The sequence below is a fragment of the Ceratotherium simum genome, chromosome 16 (assembly GCF_057802395.1).
Source record: "Ceratotherium simum simum isolate JZ-2026a chromosome 16, ASM5780239v1, whole genome shotgun sequence".
NCBI classification, from domain to species: domain Eukaryota; kingdom Metazoa; phylum Chordata; class Mammalia; order Perissodactyla; family Rhinocerotidae; genus Ceratotherium; species Ceratotherium simum.
Window position 1 is genome coordinate 47,803,973 of NC_141915.1, and position 22,103 is coordinate 47,826,075.

General features: G+C 38.3%; 1 protein-coding gene across 17 annotated transcripts in view; it reads right to left on the reverse strand.

The window, feature by feature from the left end:
- Positions 1 to 22,103, reverse strand: part of BPTF (bromodomain PHD finger transcription factor) — a 144,327-nt gene that overhangs the window by 98,282 nt on the left and 23,942 nt on the right. For all 17 annotated transcript variants that reach the window (XM_087441439.1, XM_087441448.1, XM_087441447.1 and 14 more), the window contains exon 2: positions 5,824 to 6,646. In XM_087441439.1, coding sequence (XP_087297565.1) covers positions 5,824 to 6,646 — 823 coding nt within the window. The remainder of the gene's footprint in view (positions 1 to 5,823; positions 6,647 to 22,103) is intronic.

Sequence of the window (22,103 nt, forward strand, 5' to 3'; positions counted from 1 at the left end):
GATGGATGTCAAAAAAAAAAAAAAAGAGAGAGAGTAGAAGTGTTTCAGGGGGCGAGAGGGAGAGAAGTTCAGGGAAAGGCATAAATAGGCTGAGACTCAAAGGATAAGTTAGCCAAAAAGTTTTTGGGTATTTTAGTTTGTTTTATATTTATTCTGTTTTGGGTGCTGGGCAGCAAGAGAATTAAATGTACAAAGTTGGGGACCTGTGTTAAAGAATTTGAACTTTGTGTAAGAACAAATGGAAGTAACTGAAAGGTTTTTCAACTTGGGGGGAAAGGAGAACTGATCAGAATTGATGTTTTAAAAATCATCCAGCTAGGGAACACAGAATAGAATTGGAGAATGGGGAGTTATATACAGACCAGTTTGAGGCTACTACACTAGTCTAAACAAGATGATGTTGGCTTGTATCATGGTAGAGAGAGTCAGCATGGAAAGAAACTGATTCAATATTTAAGAGGTAATTAAAAGGTATAACAAACAATACAGGACCCAAGACTATTCCCAGGTTTCTAGCTTGAGCAGCTGGTAGGATGATGATTCATTTACTAAGATGGGAACACTGCAAGAGGGTGGATAACGGGGGAAGTAATGAGTTCAGCTTTAGACATTTTGTGTTTGAGGTGCCTACTATGTGGACATGTCCAGGAGGCTGCTGGATATACAGAACTGGACATGGGCAGAAGGGTTACAGACATGGGTCTGATGGCAACTAAGCCAGCAAGTAAATAGGTGGTTTACAGCTAGAACGGGGAAGTGGGGGTGGAACGCTGTATAGGTTAAAAAGTATAATTTAGTTCATTTAAAAAATGAAAAAATACAGAGTTTTAAAATGTGCTCAAGGTAATTTTATTCAGAATGGAAAATGACAGGAAAAGGTACTAATCTAATCTGGCAATTCCTGTTATACTAAAGGTCTCAATTTCAGAGCAAAGGATTGATAGAAAGAAAAGCAATATTTAAGAAAGATTGGCCTTCTTATATATTGAATTAAAACTGATCTCTAAAATTGCTGAATATATATCATGGCTCCTCAGGCAGACTATAAACTCACGTGTAAGAACGTTTCTTTTATTATATGCTTCACTAACCTGTACAAATAACATTTTTAAATGCATATTAAACAAATAACAGCAATAATGGAAAAACTTAATTTCTATAAACTACTGGCATTATAATTAAAAATTGTTCACTGCCCCAGACTTTGGGTCCAGATTCACCATTTTAAGCTTACGGGCTTCCAGGGAGAAAATATACCAAATCTCCACATACTGTCAACTGAGCAATTTGCATGGCTTCAAAACTTTCACCAAGAGTCCACATATAATCTACCACAAGGGGGCACTTAAAGTGAAATTGTTTTAATCTAACTTTAATAAAAGATGTAAAATCTTTCAGATTTACTCAAATTACTGACAAGGAACACTTAATTATCACTAAGAATGCTATTTAAAGTTTCGTATTTGACTCCACACAGAAAACAGTCAAAATATCACAGCATGAAAAAAAGATACCATCCTGATTCGTCTGAAATCTTCATTAAATTTTGTGTACTCTATTATGCATTAAGAAAGGCAATTTGAGGAACTATGATTAAAGATTTTAAAGCAAATAAATTTATATCAATAGTTTCATTACCAAACATATAGCAAAGAATTTTACTGTTCAACTTAGAAAAGTAGATTTCACTTTAACAATAATGTAGCACAAATCCATCCACAGGTGCTTCAAAGGTAATAACTTTTTTTTTTTTTTGGCTGGGAAGATTTGCCCTGAGCTAACATCTGTTGCCAATCTTCCTCTCTCTCTCTTTTTTTTCTTTTTTCCTCCCCAAAGCCACAGCACATAGTTGTACATTCTAGTTGTAAGTCCTTCTAGTTCTTCTATGTGAGCCATCACCACAGCATGGCTACCGACAGACAAGTGGTGTGGTTCTGGAGCGTGCTGAACTTTAACCCCCAGGCCATCAGGGCTGGCTCCAAAGGTAACTTCTTAAGTCCTTTGACTCATGCAATTTCAAAGGTTTGTACTTATTTACATTCAAAGGGTGTTGAATGTAACTATGCTAATACTGATTTATCAGGAAGCAGAACTTTTTGGGAATGCCACCTAATTTATTTTATATTTTCTAAAAAATGCCTTTACCTTAAATTTTAAAAGATCCCAGAAATACCCAGTACAGGTATAACAAAAACCATTACCCTATCTTTTCCCCCCAGTTATAAGCACTGATTTTTAACAGCTAAACCAATGCAAACTGCAGACTTCTCAAGATAATGGCTTAGAAACTAGACTGCCATATAAAATCAGTTATTGAAAACATTCTTATTAACAGGTTCTGAAAAATAATTCCAGGTCCCACTTCCAAACAGTCATAGTCTTAGGCAAGTCCTAGGGCAAGTTATTTAACTTCTCTGAGCTTTAGTCTCTTCATCTATAAAATGCAGACAACAATAATACCCACATTATTGGGCTGTTGTGAGGATCAATGAAAAAAACATATATAAAATGCTTAGAACACTCTGAGGCACATATTAAACGCTCAATAAATGTTGTTGTTGGCCATTGTTATTACCAGCTCATCACCAACTATTTCCACCTACAGGTCCCTAAAACCAAGGCCTAGACCACTGATTATTGTGTAATAAGCCTTACAGACGTCAAAGCCTATCTACATGTGGACAAAACACCTTTGGCATCTCTCTGGCCCAAAAGGGGAGCACAGGGAAGGAAGTGAGAGGCAGTGAGAATGAACATCCAAAAGGCTGAGGAAAGGCAGGATACGGAAGGGATGCATAGGAATGGGAGAACAGGAGCACGAATAAATTTCATTTACTTCCTAATTTGGTCACAGCAAACCTGATGACTCTGAGCCCTCTCAGGAGGGCATCTGAGACTGAGTAAACGGGGCCTGTTCACTGCTGAATGTCTAAAGAGAGCACAAGCACCAGGTTCCCTGACAGGCAGGATCACTGACTTCTCACTTAAAATGAAACTTCAAACCAAAATGTGGCTACAGTTATTTCACCATTTGTAGTAACCTTGCCAACGGCAGTTTCCATGCCACCACCTCCATTGCAAGATATCAAAAAGATAGCACAAGAAAACATCTTGACCAGATATTTGCAAGATATGTGGGCAAGAAAAAAATTACACAGATTTTTAAAATAACTGATCCAAACCAAAAGGCACAAAATATACATTTTAAAACTTTATATACTGTTTCTCATATCAGTTCCTGGATTAAGGTGATAGACTGAACCCACACATCTCATTTTACTCCTTCCTGAAACCTTCTTAAAACTATGCTAAAGAAATATTTTTAAAGATATAAACTCACAAGGATAAGAAAAATAGGAGAGACAACAAAAAAATTCTGGAAGGAGGAAAGCAAACGGACAAGTGACAACTTCCTTAGCAGAGCCAAGAAAGCCCAATCCCAACCCAAAAAGGTGAAGTTGAGAACCAACAATTGCACTCCTCAAAAGGCACTGCAGGGCCGGCCCTGTGGCTTGGTGGTTAAGTGCGCACGCTGCAATGCTGGTGGCCCGGGTTCGGATCCCGGGTGCGCATCAAGGCACCACTTCTCCGTCCATCCTGAGGCCGAGTCCCACATACAGCAACTAGAAGGATGTGCAGCTATGACATACAACTATCTACTGGGGCTTTGGGGGGAAAAAATAAAATAAATAAAAATCTTAAAAAAAAAAAAAAAAAAGGCACTGCAAGTGAGGAGGGGAGTGTCGCCGCAGAGGACTGCCTGTAAGTTGTTCAAGGAACAGATCCCTAGACCACCTAACCTCTCCAAGCCACTAAAGGTTTAGTCTCTAAAGGAGGTAAAACTGAGAGTCTCCGGACCAGGGGACACCAGGCTCAGGTGTGAACAAACATACCGTACAGAAAGCCAAGGCACTGAGAGACCACACGTACAGTAAATGCTGTGTGCGTAGTAAGGGCAGCCACTTCCACCACTCAGCCAGCCAGACCCTATGCTACAAGCAGGACACCACAAAAGGCCTCTGTGGGCCATCTGCTCAGCTCAAGAGGAAGGACTAAAGATAGTGACATCAGGGATTCCCAATAAAACAGATTAAGAAAATCACCCAACGGTTAAGCTTCAAATTGATAAAGCCTACCCACTTGCTCAGAGCTTCCAATCAGCTATATAATCCCACGATGTTAAGCAAGAGCAGAAAACTAAGAATTAATAGACATCTGAGGATGGAAGAGACAGACCAAAACAATCAGGAAGAAGCCAACTTAGAACAGAGACTATGTATGCAGAGAGGGAAAAAAACACAAATACTATCATTAACGTCCTCAGAAAAGTAAGAGAAAATATTATATCCATGAAACAAAAACAGAATATTATTGTTTTTTTAAAAAAGGAGGACAATTCTAAGAACAAAAGAGCTCTTAGAAAATAATGACAGCAGAAAAGAAAAACTAAATAGTAGGGCTGGAAGACTAAGATAAGGAAATCTACAAAAATTGAGCAACACACACGTACACATACATACACACGTGCACACACACCCCGAAGAGGAAAAAAGGCGAAGAGGAAAACTGGAGAGAAAAGATAAGAAAATCAGAAGACCAAAATAGGAAGTCCAACGTTCAGTAAAATAGCTCAAGATAAATACAACAGTGAAAAGGAGAGGAGGAAGTCCTCAAGAGAAGTTCTCAGAACCGAAGGACTCAGCTGCCAGATTGAAACTGCCCACCAAACAGCGAACAGATGGAAATAGACCCACAGGAGGCCGTATCACTCTAAAACTGCAGAACACTGGAGGCAAAGAGAAGATTCTGTAAGCTTCCAGATTAAGTTCAAACCAGTCATGTAGAAAGAATCAATGAATGGATTCAGATTTCTCAACAGCAACACTACAAGAAGACAACTGTACAAAATTCTCAAGATCTCTGCTTCCTCTGTACCATCTTTATAAACTAAGGGTGAGCCTGGCTAAGATTCTTATCTCTAGGTGGCTTGGCTTGACCATGTACTAATGAAGTTCCTGCCCTCTTCTCCACGCCCTGCTCTGACATTCATTTCAGCCCACCACAGATTTTCTGATTTGACCTAATACTGAGAGCTGGGAGAAGGCTTTAAAGACTTTAGAAGCTGAAAAAATAAAAAAGCCCACTCCCTCTGACCATATTTTTACAGGATGTCCAAAACCAATTCTACACTACAACCCTGCCCGACACCCTGACTGAGGTAAACCCTCTGCCTTCCCAGACTGCCTCCTGACCTTCCCACTGACTGGCCTGGAAGAGCCTCTTGAAAACTCTTAGGAAAGCAGAAGCCAGACTATGACCACGACTCTGTTGGGCTTCTCTTCTCCTGGGAGACTGCGACCAACAATGGCAGAACTGATCTTTCCTCAGACAGTCGGTTTGTTCTTGCTGCTCCACTTTACATACAGATATAGTAAAACTATATAGTAAAACTAAAAAGAGAAGCAAGAAAATCCTAACACCAAAGTTAAGGCGGAGATTACCTCAGGGTTGGCTGTAGGGAATATAACCACAGAAGGACTCCCCAGTGGCATGTGGCATTCTGCCCAGTGATGTTCTATTTCCTACCCTAGGCATTGAATACAATGGTGTGTATTTTGATCTTTTTCAAACACTCTTTTTTCTTTACAATTTTAAAAACTGTTTTAATGTACATATTCCTTCAAGTTAGAAATTACTTAACTATATAACTCATTATCAAATCACAAAGGTTTGTATCACAGAAGCATAGCTTTGCCACATCAATCGTGAAAGAAACTGGCTTAATTTTAAACACATACAAAAATTAAGACCAGATTTACTTACATTATGAGTCTTCGGTTTAAGAACCAGTATTTCCTTCTACTTCTGTCATATCCAATAGGTTCATGTCGAATATACGGTTTGTTTTTTTGGATTTCAGCAACACAGTCAGTCACACCAGGCACCTTATGTGCTACACAGACTTCACACTGCCATTCATCCTCTGGAACCTCCTCAAGAGGTGGTTTCACACATTCCAAATGGTATACTGCTGAACATGTCTCACAGCAAAGCAAATCCCCAAGTTTGTGGCAAACTCTACAATGGTCGTCATACTGGATCACCCCTTCAGACATCAATTCCTCACGAGCGATATTTGTGGTAAGAAACTGATCAACTAAGAATTGCAGAACTTTGATTTTGTTCTCTACTGGTCCATAAGGATAGTCCTCTGCTTCTTGGTAAGGAAGAACGTGATGGTACTCCTTATCACTCTCACAGTACACCCGCAGCACCTCCGGCCACGTCATCCCATCTATGAAATACAGCGTGGAATTAACGCTATCTTTCAGATCAGCAGGTCCAAAGGTAGTATTGGAAGTGTCTTCTTCACGCAAAACTGCTTTCAAAAGCACAACGTGCATCTCCGCCATAAGTGTGCACTGCTCTTGACTCACCAGAGCTGCACAAAAGTCCTCAAAGCGAAAAGGAGATAACCTTAAAACAGTGCCAAAGTTCCGCAGTACCTCATAAATGGCAATAACATTCATTATATGCTCATTAGGCACCATTAAATCCTCAGAGGACTTGGGAAATTCAAGGGGTGGGATGTCTTTTTCTTCCAATATTGGAGAACGAGGCCGATGTACTCTTGGTTTTCGCCTACCTGTAAATAAAGAAAACGGTATTATTACAAATCAATACATCATTTCTACAAACTAAGAGTCCGGTTTTTTCTATTTGACCATATACCTCAAAAATAGATAAGCATACTTTTATTTTTCTAATTACTGTCAAGTTAAAATAATAGAAAGAAGCAATGATTTAAGTCTAATTTTTAAGTCTACAGAAAATCTAAATTCAGTTTTCCCATTATATTCCAAACTAGAAGTAAAATATTTTAAATTATAATCAGCTCTCAGTTACCTAGAGGGGTTAACTGGTTTACAGGCAATCATAAAAAATAACAGTGCATCTGTGAAAGATCTGACAAGAACATGTGAAAGATCTGACAAGAACATAAGTGAGAAAAAACATCTCCACGTAAGATAACAGGCGCATGCCATGTCAGCAGCAATACAGAAATGCCTCTCCACAACCAGACAGGAAGCTCTCTGGTGTAGCACCCCTTTTCCTCTGCCAGAAGTACTTCCTGAGAGCCAAGTAACGAGGAGTTCCACAGTGAAGCACAAGGGTAGGGCTGAGACAGAAAGGAAGGAGGAGGAAGGAAGAGAGAGGAGAAGTAGGGTTTCAATACTGAGAGAGAAAATGGGGGGGGCTCACCTATGAAACAGACAACACACTATACTTTTTAGCAGTTAAGCAACTTTTGGCTCCTGTTCCCCAATTTATGAGATGTGATGTCCAGGAATATATATGTATGTATATAAATGTATCAACATATAGCACTTGAGAGCTTACTTTGTAACAAGCATACAGATCTCATTTAATCCTCTGAACAAGTCTAGGAGGTATTATGATCCGCCCTGCTGTATAAATAAGAAAACCTGTTGAAAGCAACAAGTTTTTCCTAAACTGCTGTGCCTATATTATTATTATTACACTTTCCAGTGATGTTTACAGAATAGGAAATGTATTTTTAAATATCAGAAATAATTTTAACCAGATCAATTAGCATTAAATTCATTTTTGTACAATTAAGTTTTATTAACCATTATTTTGAGTTGCTGATAACCTCTTAACTGCCTCCTCCCTCCCTCAGTCCTGCACCCTCCTCACCTCCAGCTTACTCTCATTATCTACAAACTAAAAGGGTACTTGATACCAAGAGAAGAAAGTATGCTAAGGAATATAAAAGGTCAAGATCTTTTACTTTATACAATACGCCCCCAATATTCATTCACTGGAAAGTAGATTTTCCAAATAAGAATATACCCATGACTTTCTGTAGAAAAAAGTTCAAGGGATCACTCTGGGCCAGACAATGCTGGTGAGCCTACACAGTGAGAAAGATGCCTCCCCATCTCAGCAAACTGTGCAAAAGTGACACCATCTACACAGATGCAGTTTCAATAAATTCAATTAAATCATAGAATCACCATATTAGTAAGCATCATGATGGGTAATCCAGTCCATCTCACTGTCTTCCGGAAATTATTTGGGACTCATCCTCATGAGTATAAATGAGAGAAATTAGAAACGGAATAAAAGTGAAGACTGAATCTAGAGGAACACCCTCAAATAAGAGTAGAAGAAACACAAGTCAGCAAAGGAGACAAAACTGCTTATAGAAACAGTCCCTGTGTTCCTCTCAGCTGTTTATGCAAAACACTGTCAAAAAGAGTCCAAGTAAAGCATCACAGGAGGAAAGGTCAGAAGAGCAGTTCTAGGACCAGGATGCAGAGGTCCTTAAATGTTAGGTTTAGGAGTTTGTACAGTACTTTATTCTGGCAGTAATAAGGGGTTGTTACAGGTTTCCTGAGCAGGGCAGGGATATGCGTAGAATGTTTCAGAAAGACTTCTCTGGCTTCAGTGTACAGAATGAATAGACAGGAGGAACAGACCAGAGGCAGGGCATCTTCTGCAATTACCCAGAAGATAAAGACCTGGATTCAGAGTCCAGCTATGAGAACAAAAAAAAGATGGATAAAAGTGACCTCAACTGTTGTGGAATATACCAACACCACCTTGAGATTTAATGCTGGCACCATTTCCTCCAAAAGGTTAACTCCCCCAGGCTCTTCTGAATTCTTGTTGCTTTCTTTGAACGATACGTTACCTTATATTATAATTTACCTTTTCGTGTTATCTACTCCATCTCCCCGGCTGAACAACCAACTCTTATGCCAAAGAAAAATTTGGCATATTTCTTTTATTGTAAGCATGTGCCCAGCATCATTCCCTCTAGAGAATTTCCCTTCCCTCATGCCATGTGATTCTGATGGGGCCACCCAATCACAGTACTCCATCTCCTGATCACTGGCATGGAGACACGATGCAGGGCAGGCCAGCTAGAGTCTTCACCTGGGATCTTATATTCACATGCTGAGTGAGAAGTGCTCTGAAGCTCTTTCTTTCCAGGAAGGTGGCCAGAAGCTGTCTGTGGATCCTTACCTCCCTCATGGAAGAAGGGAACAGCATGACAGACAGAAGCAGAAGCAAGAAATAAGTATTGATAACTCTTGAGTTCTGGTAGAACTTGTCCTTTGAATTTCCCAGTCACATAAACCAGAACCATTCCTCTTTTACTTCAGTGAACATGTTGATTTTCTGTCACTTGCAAATAAAAGAGTACTGATTAAAACAGTATCTGACACTGTAGACAGTAGGCTTTTTATAATGAGAAACACAGTAAATTGCTATTTAAAGCATTTATTAACGAGACCAGTTAATGTTAAAAAAAAAAAAAAAACCTGCTGACGGGCTGGCCCGGTGGCATAGTAGTTAAGTTTGTGCGCTCTGCTTTGGCGGCCCGGGGCTCTTGGGTTCGGATCCACAGCATCAAGCCATGCTGTGGTGGTGTCCCCTATACAAAATGGAGGAAGATGAGCACAGATGTTAGCTCAGGGCCAATCTTCCTCAGCAAAAAGAGGAAGATTGGCAACGGATGTTAGCTCATGGCCAATCTCCCTCACAAAAACAAAATCTGCTGATAGTACTCTTTTGTAAGGCAGTAACAGAAATATTGTCTAATTTAATTTAATATCTCATTTTAAAGTATCAGCTTTCATACATTCTGAAAGATTCTGGATAACCACTGTATTATTCTGATTTGTAACAGTTCATTTAGTTTTATATTAAGCTAAAATCTGTTAGTTTTCTGTTAGTTTTCGAGGTAAAAGGAAGAAAGGCAAAAAACATCCATAAATTCTACATTCTATATTATCTAGCTGGAAACCACTAAAAAGCTTCTATCCAAATTATGACTATATACATACTGAACAATGTGAGCAGTTTTCTCTCTGTGTGTGTGTGTGTGTGTGTGTGTGTGTGTGTGTGTGTAAGGAAGATTGGCCCTGAGCTAACATCTGTGCCAATCTTTCTCTATTTTGTATGTGAGACACCGCCACAGCATGGCTTGATGAGTGGTGTGTAGGTCTGCGCCCAGGATCTGAACCCACAAACCCTGGGCTGCTGAAGCAGAGTGCGCAAACTTATCCACTAAGCCACTGGGATGGCCGCAATGTGAGCACTTCTGAAAGTTAACGTTAAATACTGGTCAGTTCACTGAAGCATTACTGGTTCAATTTTTCAGAAGGCAATTTGGCAAAAATCTATCTGAATGCATATCCTTTTGATGCAGCAATTCTATCTCCTGGAATTCATCCTACAGATATACACACACATGCATTTAAGTAATTACAAAAATACTTAATGCAACAATTACAAAAGCTGAAGTTTTGTGGGTTTTTTCCCCTTTTAACCTAAATATACATCAATACATAAATGAATTATGAATTATGATACATCTACACAATGGAATGCAATCTAGCAGTTGAAAAGAACAAAGTAAAATTCATATGTGCTGAAATGAAAAATCTTTAAGATACATTATTAAGTGGAGGACAAAGCCAGCTACAGAACAATGAACAGAATGTCATTTGAGAAAAGAAATTAGGGGGAAAGAAAAAGAAAGAAAAGGGGGCAATGATAAAATATATACGTTTAAGAGGTCAGAGAAGAATCTTTTTAAAGCAGTTGCATCTGGGGAGGAGAACTGGGGGAGAGGAAATGAAAGACTAATTTTTTTACCTTTTTATATTTTTTAATATCACATGCATGTATTTTTATTATTTTAAAAGAAAATATTGGGCAGCTATCTACGCAAACATAAAAATATTAATACTCAAATCAATAAAACGATGCTGCTACTAATGGCTACTGTTGGTCTTGCATGAATACAAATATAAGGTCATTATGCCAAATTCAAAGATTCAGATTTACAGAACTGAGTACAGATTACCGTGTACAAAGAGAAAATTCATAAAAGTAAACCACTTAAGCCCCTCAACTGTCAATCACTAGTATTAACAAGTCAAGTCATTTCAACTATCCACTGAAATGTATTTATAATAGGCCACTGAGGATTATGCTCACTACCATTTTCAACACTAATCTAATATCTAGCAGATAAATTATATTAACTTTATTGTATTTTTAAAAAAGGATTAACGTCAACCTCACTAGTCATCAAGAAAAGGCAAAGTAAAATCACAATGAGATACTGTTTCATACTCATCAATGAACAAAAATTTCAAAGTCTAACCAAACTTTTGGGAAGAATGGAGAACAGAAACACCAGTATACCAGTGGGACTGTAAACTAGTACCACCCCTATGGAAAGCAATTCAGTAATAGGTTAACGTTGTGCATTTAACCTTGAGAGCGCAATCTGTAAACTTTTTGCCCATGACCCAAAGTAAGAAATACACTTTACATCTCAATCCAGTACACACATACCCTAAAAGAAAAGCTGTACAAAACATTACTCTTTCTACATGCCTTATACTAATATCTTCTCTTCTATCCTAATCTAATACCTTTTGTTCTCCTGCTTAAAACATGCTGGTTGCAGCCCAGTTTGAAAAACACCTTTCTAGAGACACTTTCCTTATGCATATGCAGAACATTCAATATTGTTTATAAATGCAAACAATCAGTCAATCAAGCTGGAAATAACCAAAATGTGCATCAACAGGAGAATGGTTAAATTGTGGAACATTCATTTGACAGAATTCTATAGAGCAGTCTTTTTTTTTTTTTTTTTTTTTTTAAAGATTTTATTTATTTTATTTCTTCCCCCAAAGCCCCAGTGGATAGTTGTATGTCGTAGCTGCACATCCTTCTAGTTGCTGTATGCGGGACTCGGCCTCAGGATGAACGGAGAAGTGGTGCCTCGATGCGCACCCGGGATCCGAACCCGGGCCACCAGCATCGCAGCGCGCGCACTTAACCACCAAGCCACAGGGCCGGCCCTAGAGCAGTCTTGATAATTTAGGGATACATATATCAGCATGGATTAATCTTAAAAATAAAAACACCACGAAACAACAGAAACAAAAAAATCGCTATAAAACGATACACAATTTGAAATCATGCAAAACAGTTTTATCTATGAAATCATGCAAAGTTTTATCTATTGCTTACGGATGGATATATATGGATATATGAACTAGTGGTTAACATCAGAATGTAATCTCCTTAAGGGCAGGGAGTTTTGTCTATGTTGTTTGTTGCTGTGAATAGTGGCTGGCACATAGTAAGGTACTTAATAAATATTTATTGAAAGAACTAGTAGTGTTGAAGTGCTAGCCCACACAATTACACAAGAAAATAATGTCTTTACATTATCTGCAGATGTTAGAAATGTGTTTTTACTCCTCACTATGTAAGTAAATAGAGGACTAGAGTGAGAAGTCATAGAACAGTGGTCATCGAACTTTGTGCATCAGAATCACGTGGAGAGCTGATTCTGATTAAAACAGTTTCTGATTCGATAGCTGTAGGACAGTCTCAGAATCTGCATTTCTATCAACTCCCAGGTGATGCCACTTGTTTGGGTGTGAGGCCCACACTTTGAGAGCCGCTGTCCTAGAACTTAGAAAAGTTCTCTGAGATCCAGATGAGTAAAAATTAATACACATCAGATGAAATTCACTAATTCCAGAAGTCACCTTCAAACCTTGCTACTCAAAAGGTGATTTGGCATTATCTATGATGCTTCAGAGAAATTCAGAATCTCAGGCTTTACCCCAGGCCTACTAAATTAAGATTTGCAGTTTCTCAAAAATCTTTGGGTGATTTGTACGCTCATTCAAGTTTGATAAGCTGCCTTGAAACAGTCCGTCCTGAAACAGGAGGTGCAGCAAAATTACATGGTAAGCTGTTAAAAGCAGAGTGTCAAAAGGCAACCCAGGGCCGGCCCCGTGGCTTAGCGGTTAAGTGCGTGCGCTCCGCTACTGGCAGCCCGGGGTTCAGATCCTGGGCGCGCACCGACGCACTGCTTGTCAGGCCATGTTGAGGCCGCGTCCCACATACAGCAACTAGAAGGATGTGCAACTACGACATACAACTATCTACTGGGGCTGGGGGGGAGGGGGCGGGAAAAAAAAAAGGAGGAGAATTGGCAATAAAAAAAAAAAAAAAAGCAACCCAAATGTACAGAACCCCAGGTGAAGCTCAGTAATCTGTATTTTTATCTTTCTCCCCAGATAATGCTGATGTGCAGCCAAGTTTGAAAACTACTGCTTTACAAAATTGGATATTCCCCCTACCAAGGAGAAAGTAGGGCTTTTGTGGAAACTCAAGGAAGAGAACTAAGAAATTGCCTCAGGAGGCATGACTAGAATAGGACTGATGTGAAAGGAAGCCAGCCGAAGCCTAATCAAAGATATTAAATAAGCCTTCAAAAAGAAAACGCTAAGGACGCAAGTGGTCTGCATGAATTCTGGGGGGAAAAGAAAGAGAACCAAAGAGCAAGAATTTGTCAATGAATTTCCAGCATAGGCTAGGTTAAGAGAGAATTTCTTGATAGAGTAACAAGGATTCTGGCCCATCTGACAGGTTATTACCTTAACAGAAGAATTATGTTACTATGTGTACTTTATTTAAATGACCTGGCAGTTGCTGAGGCAAAACTTTCCGCTCTTTTGTATTCCATAACAGAAATCTACTTAATAGGGTCTACAGGGATGCTCTCTTCTCTGAACTCTTTGGAAGAACTGGTCAACAGTATTCACCAAGTGTTAACTATTGCTTGGGGTCCTTTTCTGCATGCCTGGGTTTTTAAAATACGCACTGTGGGCATGATTTGTATTTGTTTAGTTAATTTCTCATTTTTTTAATTAAAAAAAAACTTCTCTATACATTTTAAACAGATACTGCTTTAATTTGCTGAAGTTGCAAGAAATCCTAGACCTTTTCTCAAGCCCTGATCAAATGTCACCTCTTTTGTCCTCTCTTGTGCTTCCCGGCACTGTGCTTCTCTGACACTTTGTACAGCTCTCCATTTATATTACAGGTAATTACTCACGTGCCCCTAGATCATTTGTTAACTTCTTTAGAGCAAAGACCATATCCTTAGATATTTTAATAACTAAAAAATATTTGTTCAACCAATGACACCCAGAAGCAAAACTACCTGCAGAGAGTGGAAGTACAGGGGTGAAGTCATGCCAAGATTAAAACCCAGATGTCACTACAGATTTTTCGGTTTGGCCTATAAATTTTTAACGTATTAATTCTAAGAAGAATATTTACAGATGTTTTCAGACTTCTAGATCCCACAACTCTATATATAATGTGTGTTTCTAGAGGGAAAAATATAATATTGTCCCCTATTTCTCATTGGTTATCTGAGAGAAAGATGGACACTCAGTATTGGTATGGGGGTGAGGGAAGATCATTTCCAACAGAAGCTAATACTCTACATCTAACAAAATCTAATTCTTGGGGCTGGCCCCATGGCCTAGTGGTTAAGTTCAGGGCGCTCCGCTTTGGCAGCCCGGGTTCGGTTCCTGGGCGCAGACCTACACCACTCTTTGGTGGCCATGCTATGACGGCAACTCACATACAAAATAGAGGAAGAGTGGCACAGATGTTAGCTCAGGGTGAATCTTCCTTAAGCAAAAAATAAAATAAAATAAAATAATCCTTTAGTGTTACAAAAAAATCTAATTCTTTAATCTATTGTTTCACATACATACATCACGAATGGCATAACAAAATAAATCATCTGTGATACATTTACTAATCGTCTTTTAAAAATTACAAAACTGATTTGTCAAAACTAACAAGGATTCCCCCTTTGATCTGGAATAGTGTCCCAACCTGGTTTTAAGGTTATTACTCACAAAGTTGTGCTCTTCCAGGGGGTACATTCCATTTGTCTCCATTCCCTATCCTTTCATGCCAGTAATGATAAAAAAAACAGCAGGCAGCTTTCAGAGGGATTCTCATATGCCAGGAATTGTACTAAGCACATTTAAACGCACTATCTCATTTTATCTTTAGATCAACTCCACGAAGTACTATTATGTCCTTCTTTTTGTATGTGTGTGAGGAAGGTCAGCCCTGAGCTAACATCCACGCCAATCCTCCTCTTTTTGCTGAGGAAGACTGGCCCTGGGTTAACATCCGTGCCCATCTTCCTAAACTTTATATGAGACACCGCCACAGCTCGGCCTGACAAACGGTGCGTTGGGTGCGCCCAGGATCCGAACCTGCGAACCCCCGGCTGTGGAAGTGGAGCGTGCACACAACCGCTACGCCACGAGGCTGGTCCCCTATTATCTCCTTTTAAAGATGCATATAGAAAGAATAAATGACCTCTCCACAACCAGTACCACTAAGAGTTACAACTAAAGCACAAGTCCACCTGTCTCCTAAGCTTGTGCTCTTCACTACATTAGACTTCCTTCCCTATGGTTAAAAACCAAGTCAACCCTTCAGTGAAACAGCATTTGAGAAATAACAAATGCCCTTTGTGCAGGTGTGAGAAATAGCAGACAAAGAAGATCAATGATAGGGTCAGAAAGTGTGAGCCCTGAAGGTAAAAATTTTAACAAGAACCAGCATTTCAAGTGCTTTAATAGCCACATGTGGCTAGTGGCTACCATATTGGACAGTACAGATATGTAACCTTTCCATGATCAGAAAAAGTTCTATTGGGAGCCCTGGTCTAGAAATGCATCTAGGCACTACTGCAGAACAACTGGATTTCAAATAACAACCTCACTGGGTTAACAACACAAGGCTAAAATATATTCAATACTCTCTCTAAAACAATTGCAAAATACTAAATACATTCTCAACAAAGACTTCCAATAAAATAAGAATTCCATCAAAAACGAAATAAAGAGGGCCGGCCCTGTGGCTTAGCGGTTAGGTGCGCGCGCTTCGCTGCCGGCGGCCCAGGTTCGGATCCTGGGCGCGCACAGATGCACCGCTTCTCCGGCCATGCTGGGGCCGCGTCCCACATACAGCAACTAGAAGGATCTGCAGCTATGACACACAACTATCTACTGGGGCTTTGGGGGAAAAAATAAATAAAGAAATAAATAAATAAAAATGAAATAAAGACATAAGCATCAAATTAAAAAATCTATCCACATATATATCTATACACATAGATGTATGAATTGATAGAGCACATGGTATGTGCTCTAAAGAAGCCCCCCCCCCCCAAAAATTGGCAATAACCTAAATGTTCCTCAGTAGGAAATGGATAAATACAATGGAATACCATACAGTATTTAAAAACAAATGAACTAGGTCTATCTACGTGGATAAATAGTAATTTTTAAAAGGTGAAAAAAGTAAGTTAAACAAACACCAAAAGACTGTCTATGTAAATTTTTTTTTTTTTTAATTTTTTTTTTAAAGATTTTATTTATTCAGTTTTTTCCCCCCAAAGCCCCAGTAGATAGTTGTACGTCATAGGTTCACATCCTTCTAGTTGCTGTACGTGGGACTCGGCCTCGCGTTGGACGGAGAAGTGTTGCCTTGGGGCGCTCCCGGGATCTGAACCCGGGCCGCCAGCATCAGAGCGCGCGCACTTAACCGCTAAGCCACGGGGCCGGCCCTATGTAAATTTTTAAAACATAAAATACTTGCATACAAACATTTATAGTTCAAGTACAAAAACATGGATGGGAATGATACACACCAACTTCAGGAGAATGGAGACCTCTGGAGTGGCAAGGAGGGAAAAAGGAAAAGGGATGTTAACTAATTCTGTAACATTATCTTAAAAAAGAGAAACAGCTGGAACAAATATGGAAAAATCTCAATATTTACTAAATCTGATTAGTGGGTAAAGACTGTTATATATTTTTAAAACTTTTCTGAATGTTTGAAACATTTTCTAATTATTTTAAGAGGAAAGTTTCTTATATTTGAAAAGTTTACTTACATAGAATTACCACCAAATTCAACGGTTCATCGACCATTACTGAATACGTTACTTTCCATATATTCAAGAAAAATTTTCACTACAATAGAAAAACAGGGAAAAAGGAGAATTCCGACTTCAATAAAAGTTTAAGAATTCATTTAATTTCTTTTAGCCTTTGAAAAATAAAAATCCCTTTCATATACCTCTTCAGTTTCTTCTCCAAATAAAGTATGCCTCTACAACAGTTCAGTAAACATTTTAAGTAGCATTAGCAAAGAATCTTAATTCCTAAACATTCGGCACAAGAACTATTATGACATAAAAATTCCTTGTTTTACACAATGAATAAAAAAAGAATCCATCTGTCTACAGTAATACTCAAAAGGAAGGGAGGAAGGGGGAGGTCTTCAAATGCTAACTAACAAGTGAAGGAATAAAAAATTAGAAAAATCACCATTTTGCAATCACCAATGTAATCACTGATTCAGGCAAGGCCCATCAATGGACGCTAAAACCACTTGGTGAAAGACTGTTGGGCAACAGGATATTCTCACAGTATCACCTCACAAATTACATATCACTTTCAAAGGGGAAAGGTACCCTTAAAGGGAGAAATCTGCCAGACATCACCCTTACCAAGTGATCAAACTTATGATCAATAATAGGACAAATTGATGGCATGCCTCCTGATGACATGTGCTAAGGAAAACACAACATCACTTAAGAGTATTCCTACCAAATGTATCTAAACTCAATCTATGGAAAACAATCAGATAAATCCAAATAGTGAGACATTCTAAAGACAACTGGTCTGGATGATTGAAAAATGTCATTGTCACAAAAGACCCCTCCCATCTCCAAAAGTGACAGAACTGCTCTAGATTATAGGAACAAGAGATGTCAACTATGGCTGGCCCCGTGGCTTAGCAGTTAAGTGCGCGCGCGCGCTCCACTGCTGGTGGCCTGGGTTCGGATCCGCTTCTCCGGCCATGCTGAGGCCGCGTTCCACATACAGCAACTAGAAGGATGTGCAACTGTGACATGCAACTATCTACTGGGGCTTTGGGGGAAAAATAAATAAATAAAATTATAAAAAAAAAAGAGAGAGATGTCAACTAAACATAATACATGATCTTTGACTGAATCTTGGATGGGGGAAAAAACAGCAATAAACAGCAACTGGGGAAGTTTGAAATGCAATATTATATACATGTTAAATTAAATGTCTTGACTAGGCTGAAGTATTTATATGTCTGCAACTTATTATCAAATGGTTCAGCAAAAAGAAAATTTTTGAGAGAGAAAGCAAATATGGCAAAAATGTTAAAAACTGGTGAATCCAAGAGAAGGGTATATCATTGTACTCTTTTATTCATTGTACTCTTCTTTTAGCTTTTCTGTATATTTGAAATTACGTAAAGTAAAAGTAAAAAGTTCAGAAAATTTGTTCTAAAGTTCCTTATTTTTAATTATTTCAATTACTTGTTTTAATTTTTTCAGTATGTATAGCTAACAGGAAGTATCATGTTACAGCCTGAATAGAGAAGAAGATTAAATGAAGAATACTCTATCAACCACAAAAACTGACAAAATTTGAAAACATCAACTGATACTTGGGATGGAAATTGTTGTAACATATCACCTGCATCGCCTGGCCTCTCTTTGAAAACATCTAACATCTCTGGCCACAACATCCTTCTTAAACTTCCTACTGCCACCCAGGACTCAATTTCCTTGACCAGTTGTTCCTCTGCCATACAGCTTACCTGTGGGCATTCCCCAAAGTTTAGTCCTCAGCAGATTCTCTCACTTGCCCTCAATTATCAGTGGACTCAATTACCACCAAAATATCAAGGACTTCTATGCATTTCTCTACCCAGACCTCTCTTCTAAATCCCAAATACATTATTTCCAACTGCCTATGAGCTATTTTCAACAAGATGTCCCAGGTAAACTTCAGATTGTAGGAAATGAAAATAAAAAGGAGTTATAAAAGTTTAATTCAAAGCAAACTTTTAAAACCCCTAAATGGAACAAAGATTTTGTAATGATAAAGGGTGTAGTCCACAATGAGGATATAAAAGTTATGAACCTCTTTATAAAACACAAATGTAACTGTGCCAGTCCCCAACTTTAAGCCTTTCAATGACTTCCCATCATACTTGGATTAAAATCCAAACTCCTTCCGGAGACCTACAAGGCTTTACATGATGTGGGCCCTGCCTACCACTCCAACCTCAGCCTCCCCTCTCCTTTTGCTTCAGCTGCACTGGCCTCCTTGACCATGCACAGCTCTTTGCCTCCCCACAGCTTCACTGCAACCCCATAGCTGTTCTCTCTGTCTAGAATACTCTCTCCCACTCTTTCAAGCACCAGCTCCTCATTCATTCAGATCTTCTTCCCTCATAGAATTTTCTCACCTTTATAATACTTCTACTTTCACTCTATTAACATAATGCCTCCACTAGACTGCAACTTCCACAATGGCCAGGACAATTTTCATTTTGCTCATCAGAGCCTAGTGTTTATTACAGTGCCTGGCACGTGGTAGATTCCTGAATAAATAGCTGCTGCATGAATTAATAAACCAAACAAATTGGCATCAAATTATATAAAGCAAAACGGTAAGAAATTCAAGGAGAAATGACAGAAACAGAATAGTAGCACGAGACTTTAAGACACTTCTTTTTCTCCTTAACAGATCTAGCAGACTGACTAAATAAGTACATGGAACATGTACCTGGAACGTAGATCACAAATTCAAATGTCTACCAAGAGGAACTAGGAGAAGAATGAGTAAAGAGGATGGAGGCAATCTACAGGGTCCATTTAAACTAGAGCTAACCTAACCAAGAAAAGTGGGGCAGAGCACAATAAATAAAATTGGCAATGACGAAGGGAAACTTGCCATTCGTACAGAAGTTATTGAAAGAATGCTAATAAAGTCTAAATCCTGGGTGAAAGAATGTTTTTTAGATAACTAATCACCAAAACTAAATCAAAAAATAGAAAACAAACCAATAATGATGAGAGAAACCGAGGAAGATGTCAGAGAGCTCTTACCCCTAAAACAGCACCCAGCTCAGATGGTTTTCAAAACATTCCAGAGGAGAGAGAAAGAAGAAAAGCTTAAAAAGTCCTTTTACAAAACCTAGGATAACAATGACACAAAAACCTAACAAAGACATACACCCTTCCCTCCATGAAAGAAATGACAGGCCAATCAGTAATTAAAATAAAATAAAAAATATATTTAAAACTAGCAAATAAAACCCAGAAGCATATTATGTGTAAACATCTATGAGAAATTAAAGGATATGTACCTTTTAATTAGCAACTCCCTTTCTAAGAATTTACCACATAACATACTCATGTATACATTCATTTTGGCATTGTTTGCAACAGCTAAAAACTAAAAACAACCTAAATGTTTACCACTAAGGAACTGGCTAAAATAATAAACTATAATATTGTACTTCCACACAAAGGAATACTATGCAGCTCATAAAAAGAATGTGGTCCAAGGCCAGCCAAGTTAGAGTAAGCTCACTAGAGCCAATGGTTCCCACTAAACTACAACTAAAAACTCTGGACAAAATACAAAAAGCAACCACCAGAGGATTCTGGGAAAAAAAAAAGAAAAAGAAAAAGCACATGGACTGGAGAGGGGAGTCAAAACTCGCAGAAGCCAACTCATGCAAAGGTTTATTTCCCCATTTTTTTCTGCTGGAATAGAACAAGCTCACAGTGGATCTATGTGAGAAGCCTGAGCAGAAAAGACTCTCAGAGAAACCCTGTATTTCAGGCAGAGGACTAGGAAAAGGGTCTCCTGAGAGCTGGAGAGCGTGAGGAGAGCTGGAGAGTGTGAGGGGAACTGTCTTATTATTGTACTTATATTCCCCTCTTCTGGCCCCGGCCTCAAGGTGGCCCCAACTACAAAACTATAAAAAAAAAAAAAAAAAATCACATCTTTCTGGCAAGTGGATCAAGAAAAGTGGGCCCCTGCAAGCCAGAAGGTATGGAAGGAATTCCAGAACATATAGTTGACGAAAAATCTAGAGAACAGCAAGAGAAAAACAACACATTAAATATAAGAGAACAATAATTTAAATAACTGCAGAACAATGGAACATCTTTAAAGTGCTTAGAGAAATGTCAACCCAGAATTCTATATCCATCAAAAATACCCTTCGACAATTAAGGCAAAATAAAGACATCTCAGATAAAGAAAACTGAAAGAATTTATTGCCAGAAATTCTGCTCTAAATCAAATGGCAAAAGAAGGTCTTTAGGCTGAAGGGAAATGATACTAGAGGGAAAATTGGAACTTTAGGAATGAAGGAAGAGCAACAAAAATGGTGTGTATATGAGTAAATTAAAAGAAAAAAAAAAAGGCTGTTTCAACTCTTAAGCGCTTTAAAATAAGTATAAGGGTTGAAAGCAAAAAATGTAACACTTTAGTGTGGCTTTCAACGTATGTAGATATGTATGACAATTCTACCATTGAGGAGGGGCTCAGACAAAGGAATCTATACGGTTGTGACACTTCTACATTTTATTTAAAGGGGTAAAACGCTATCTTTAAGTAGGTAAGTTGGATATGTATTTTCTAATTCCTAAAGAACCAGTAAAAAAATAGCACAGATATAACCAAAAAGCCAATAAGTTAAAACAGGACAATAAAAAATACTCAGTTAATCCAAAAGTAGGCAGGAAAAGGAAACAGAGAAACAAAAAAGAAAGAAAGAAAAAGAATAAAGAGGAGATAAACAAAAAACAAATAATAAAATAGTAAATCTAAATTCAACCATATCAATTACATTAAATGTAAACAGTTCGAACACACTAAAAGAGGCTGTCAGAAGACTGGACATTAAAAATAAAAACAAAAACAAAGAACCTCTTTAAAATATGATATAGATAGATTAAAAGTAAAAGAGTGGAAAAAGATATACCATGCTAACATTATCCAAAAAAAAAAGCTGAATTGGCTATATTAATATCAAACTGGATTTTAAAGCAAAGAATATTACCAAGTGTAAAGAAGGTCATTTCATAATGATAAAGGGGTCAAATAATCAAGAAGACAAAACAACCATAAATGTTTATGCACCTAATATCAGAGCCACAAAATATGTGAAGCATAAACATATATAACTGCAAGGAGATAGAGAACAAATCTGTAACAATAGCTGTAGATTTCAACACTCCTCTCTTAGCACTCAACAGAACAAGCAGACAGAAAATCAGCAAGGATATAGAAGACCTC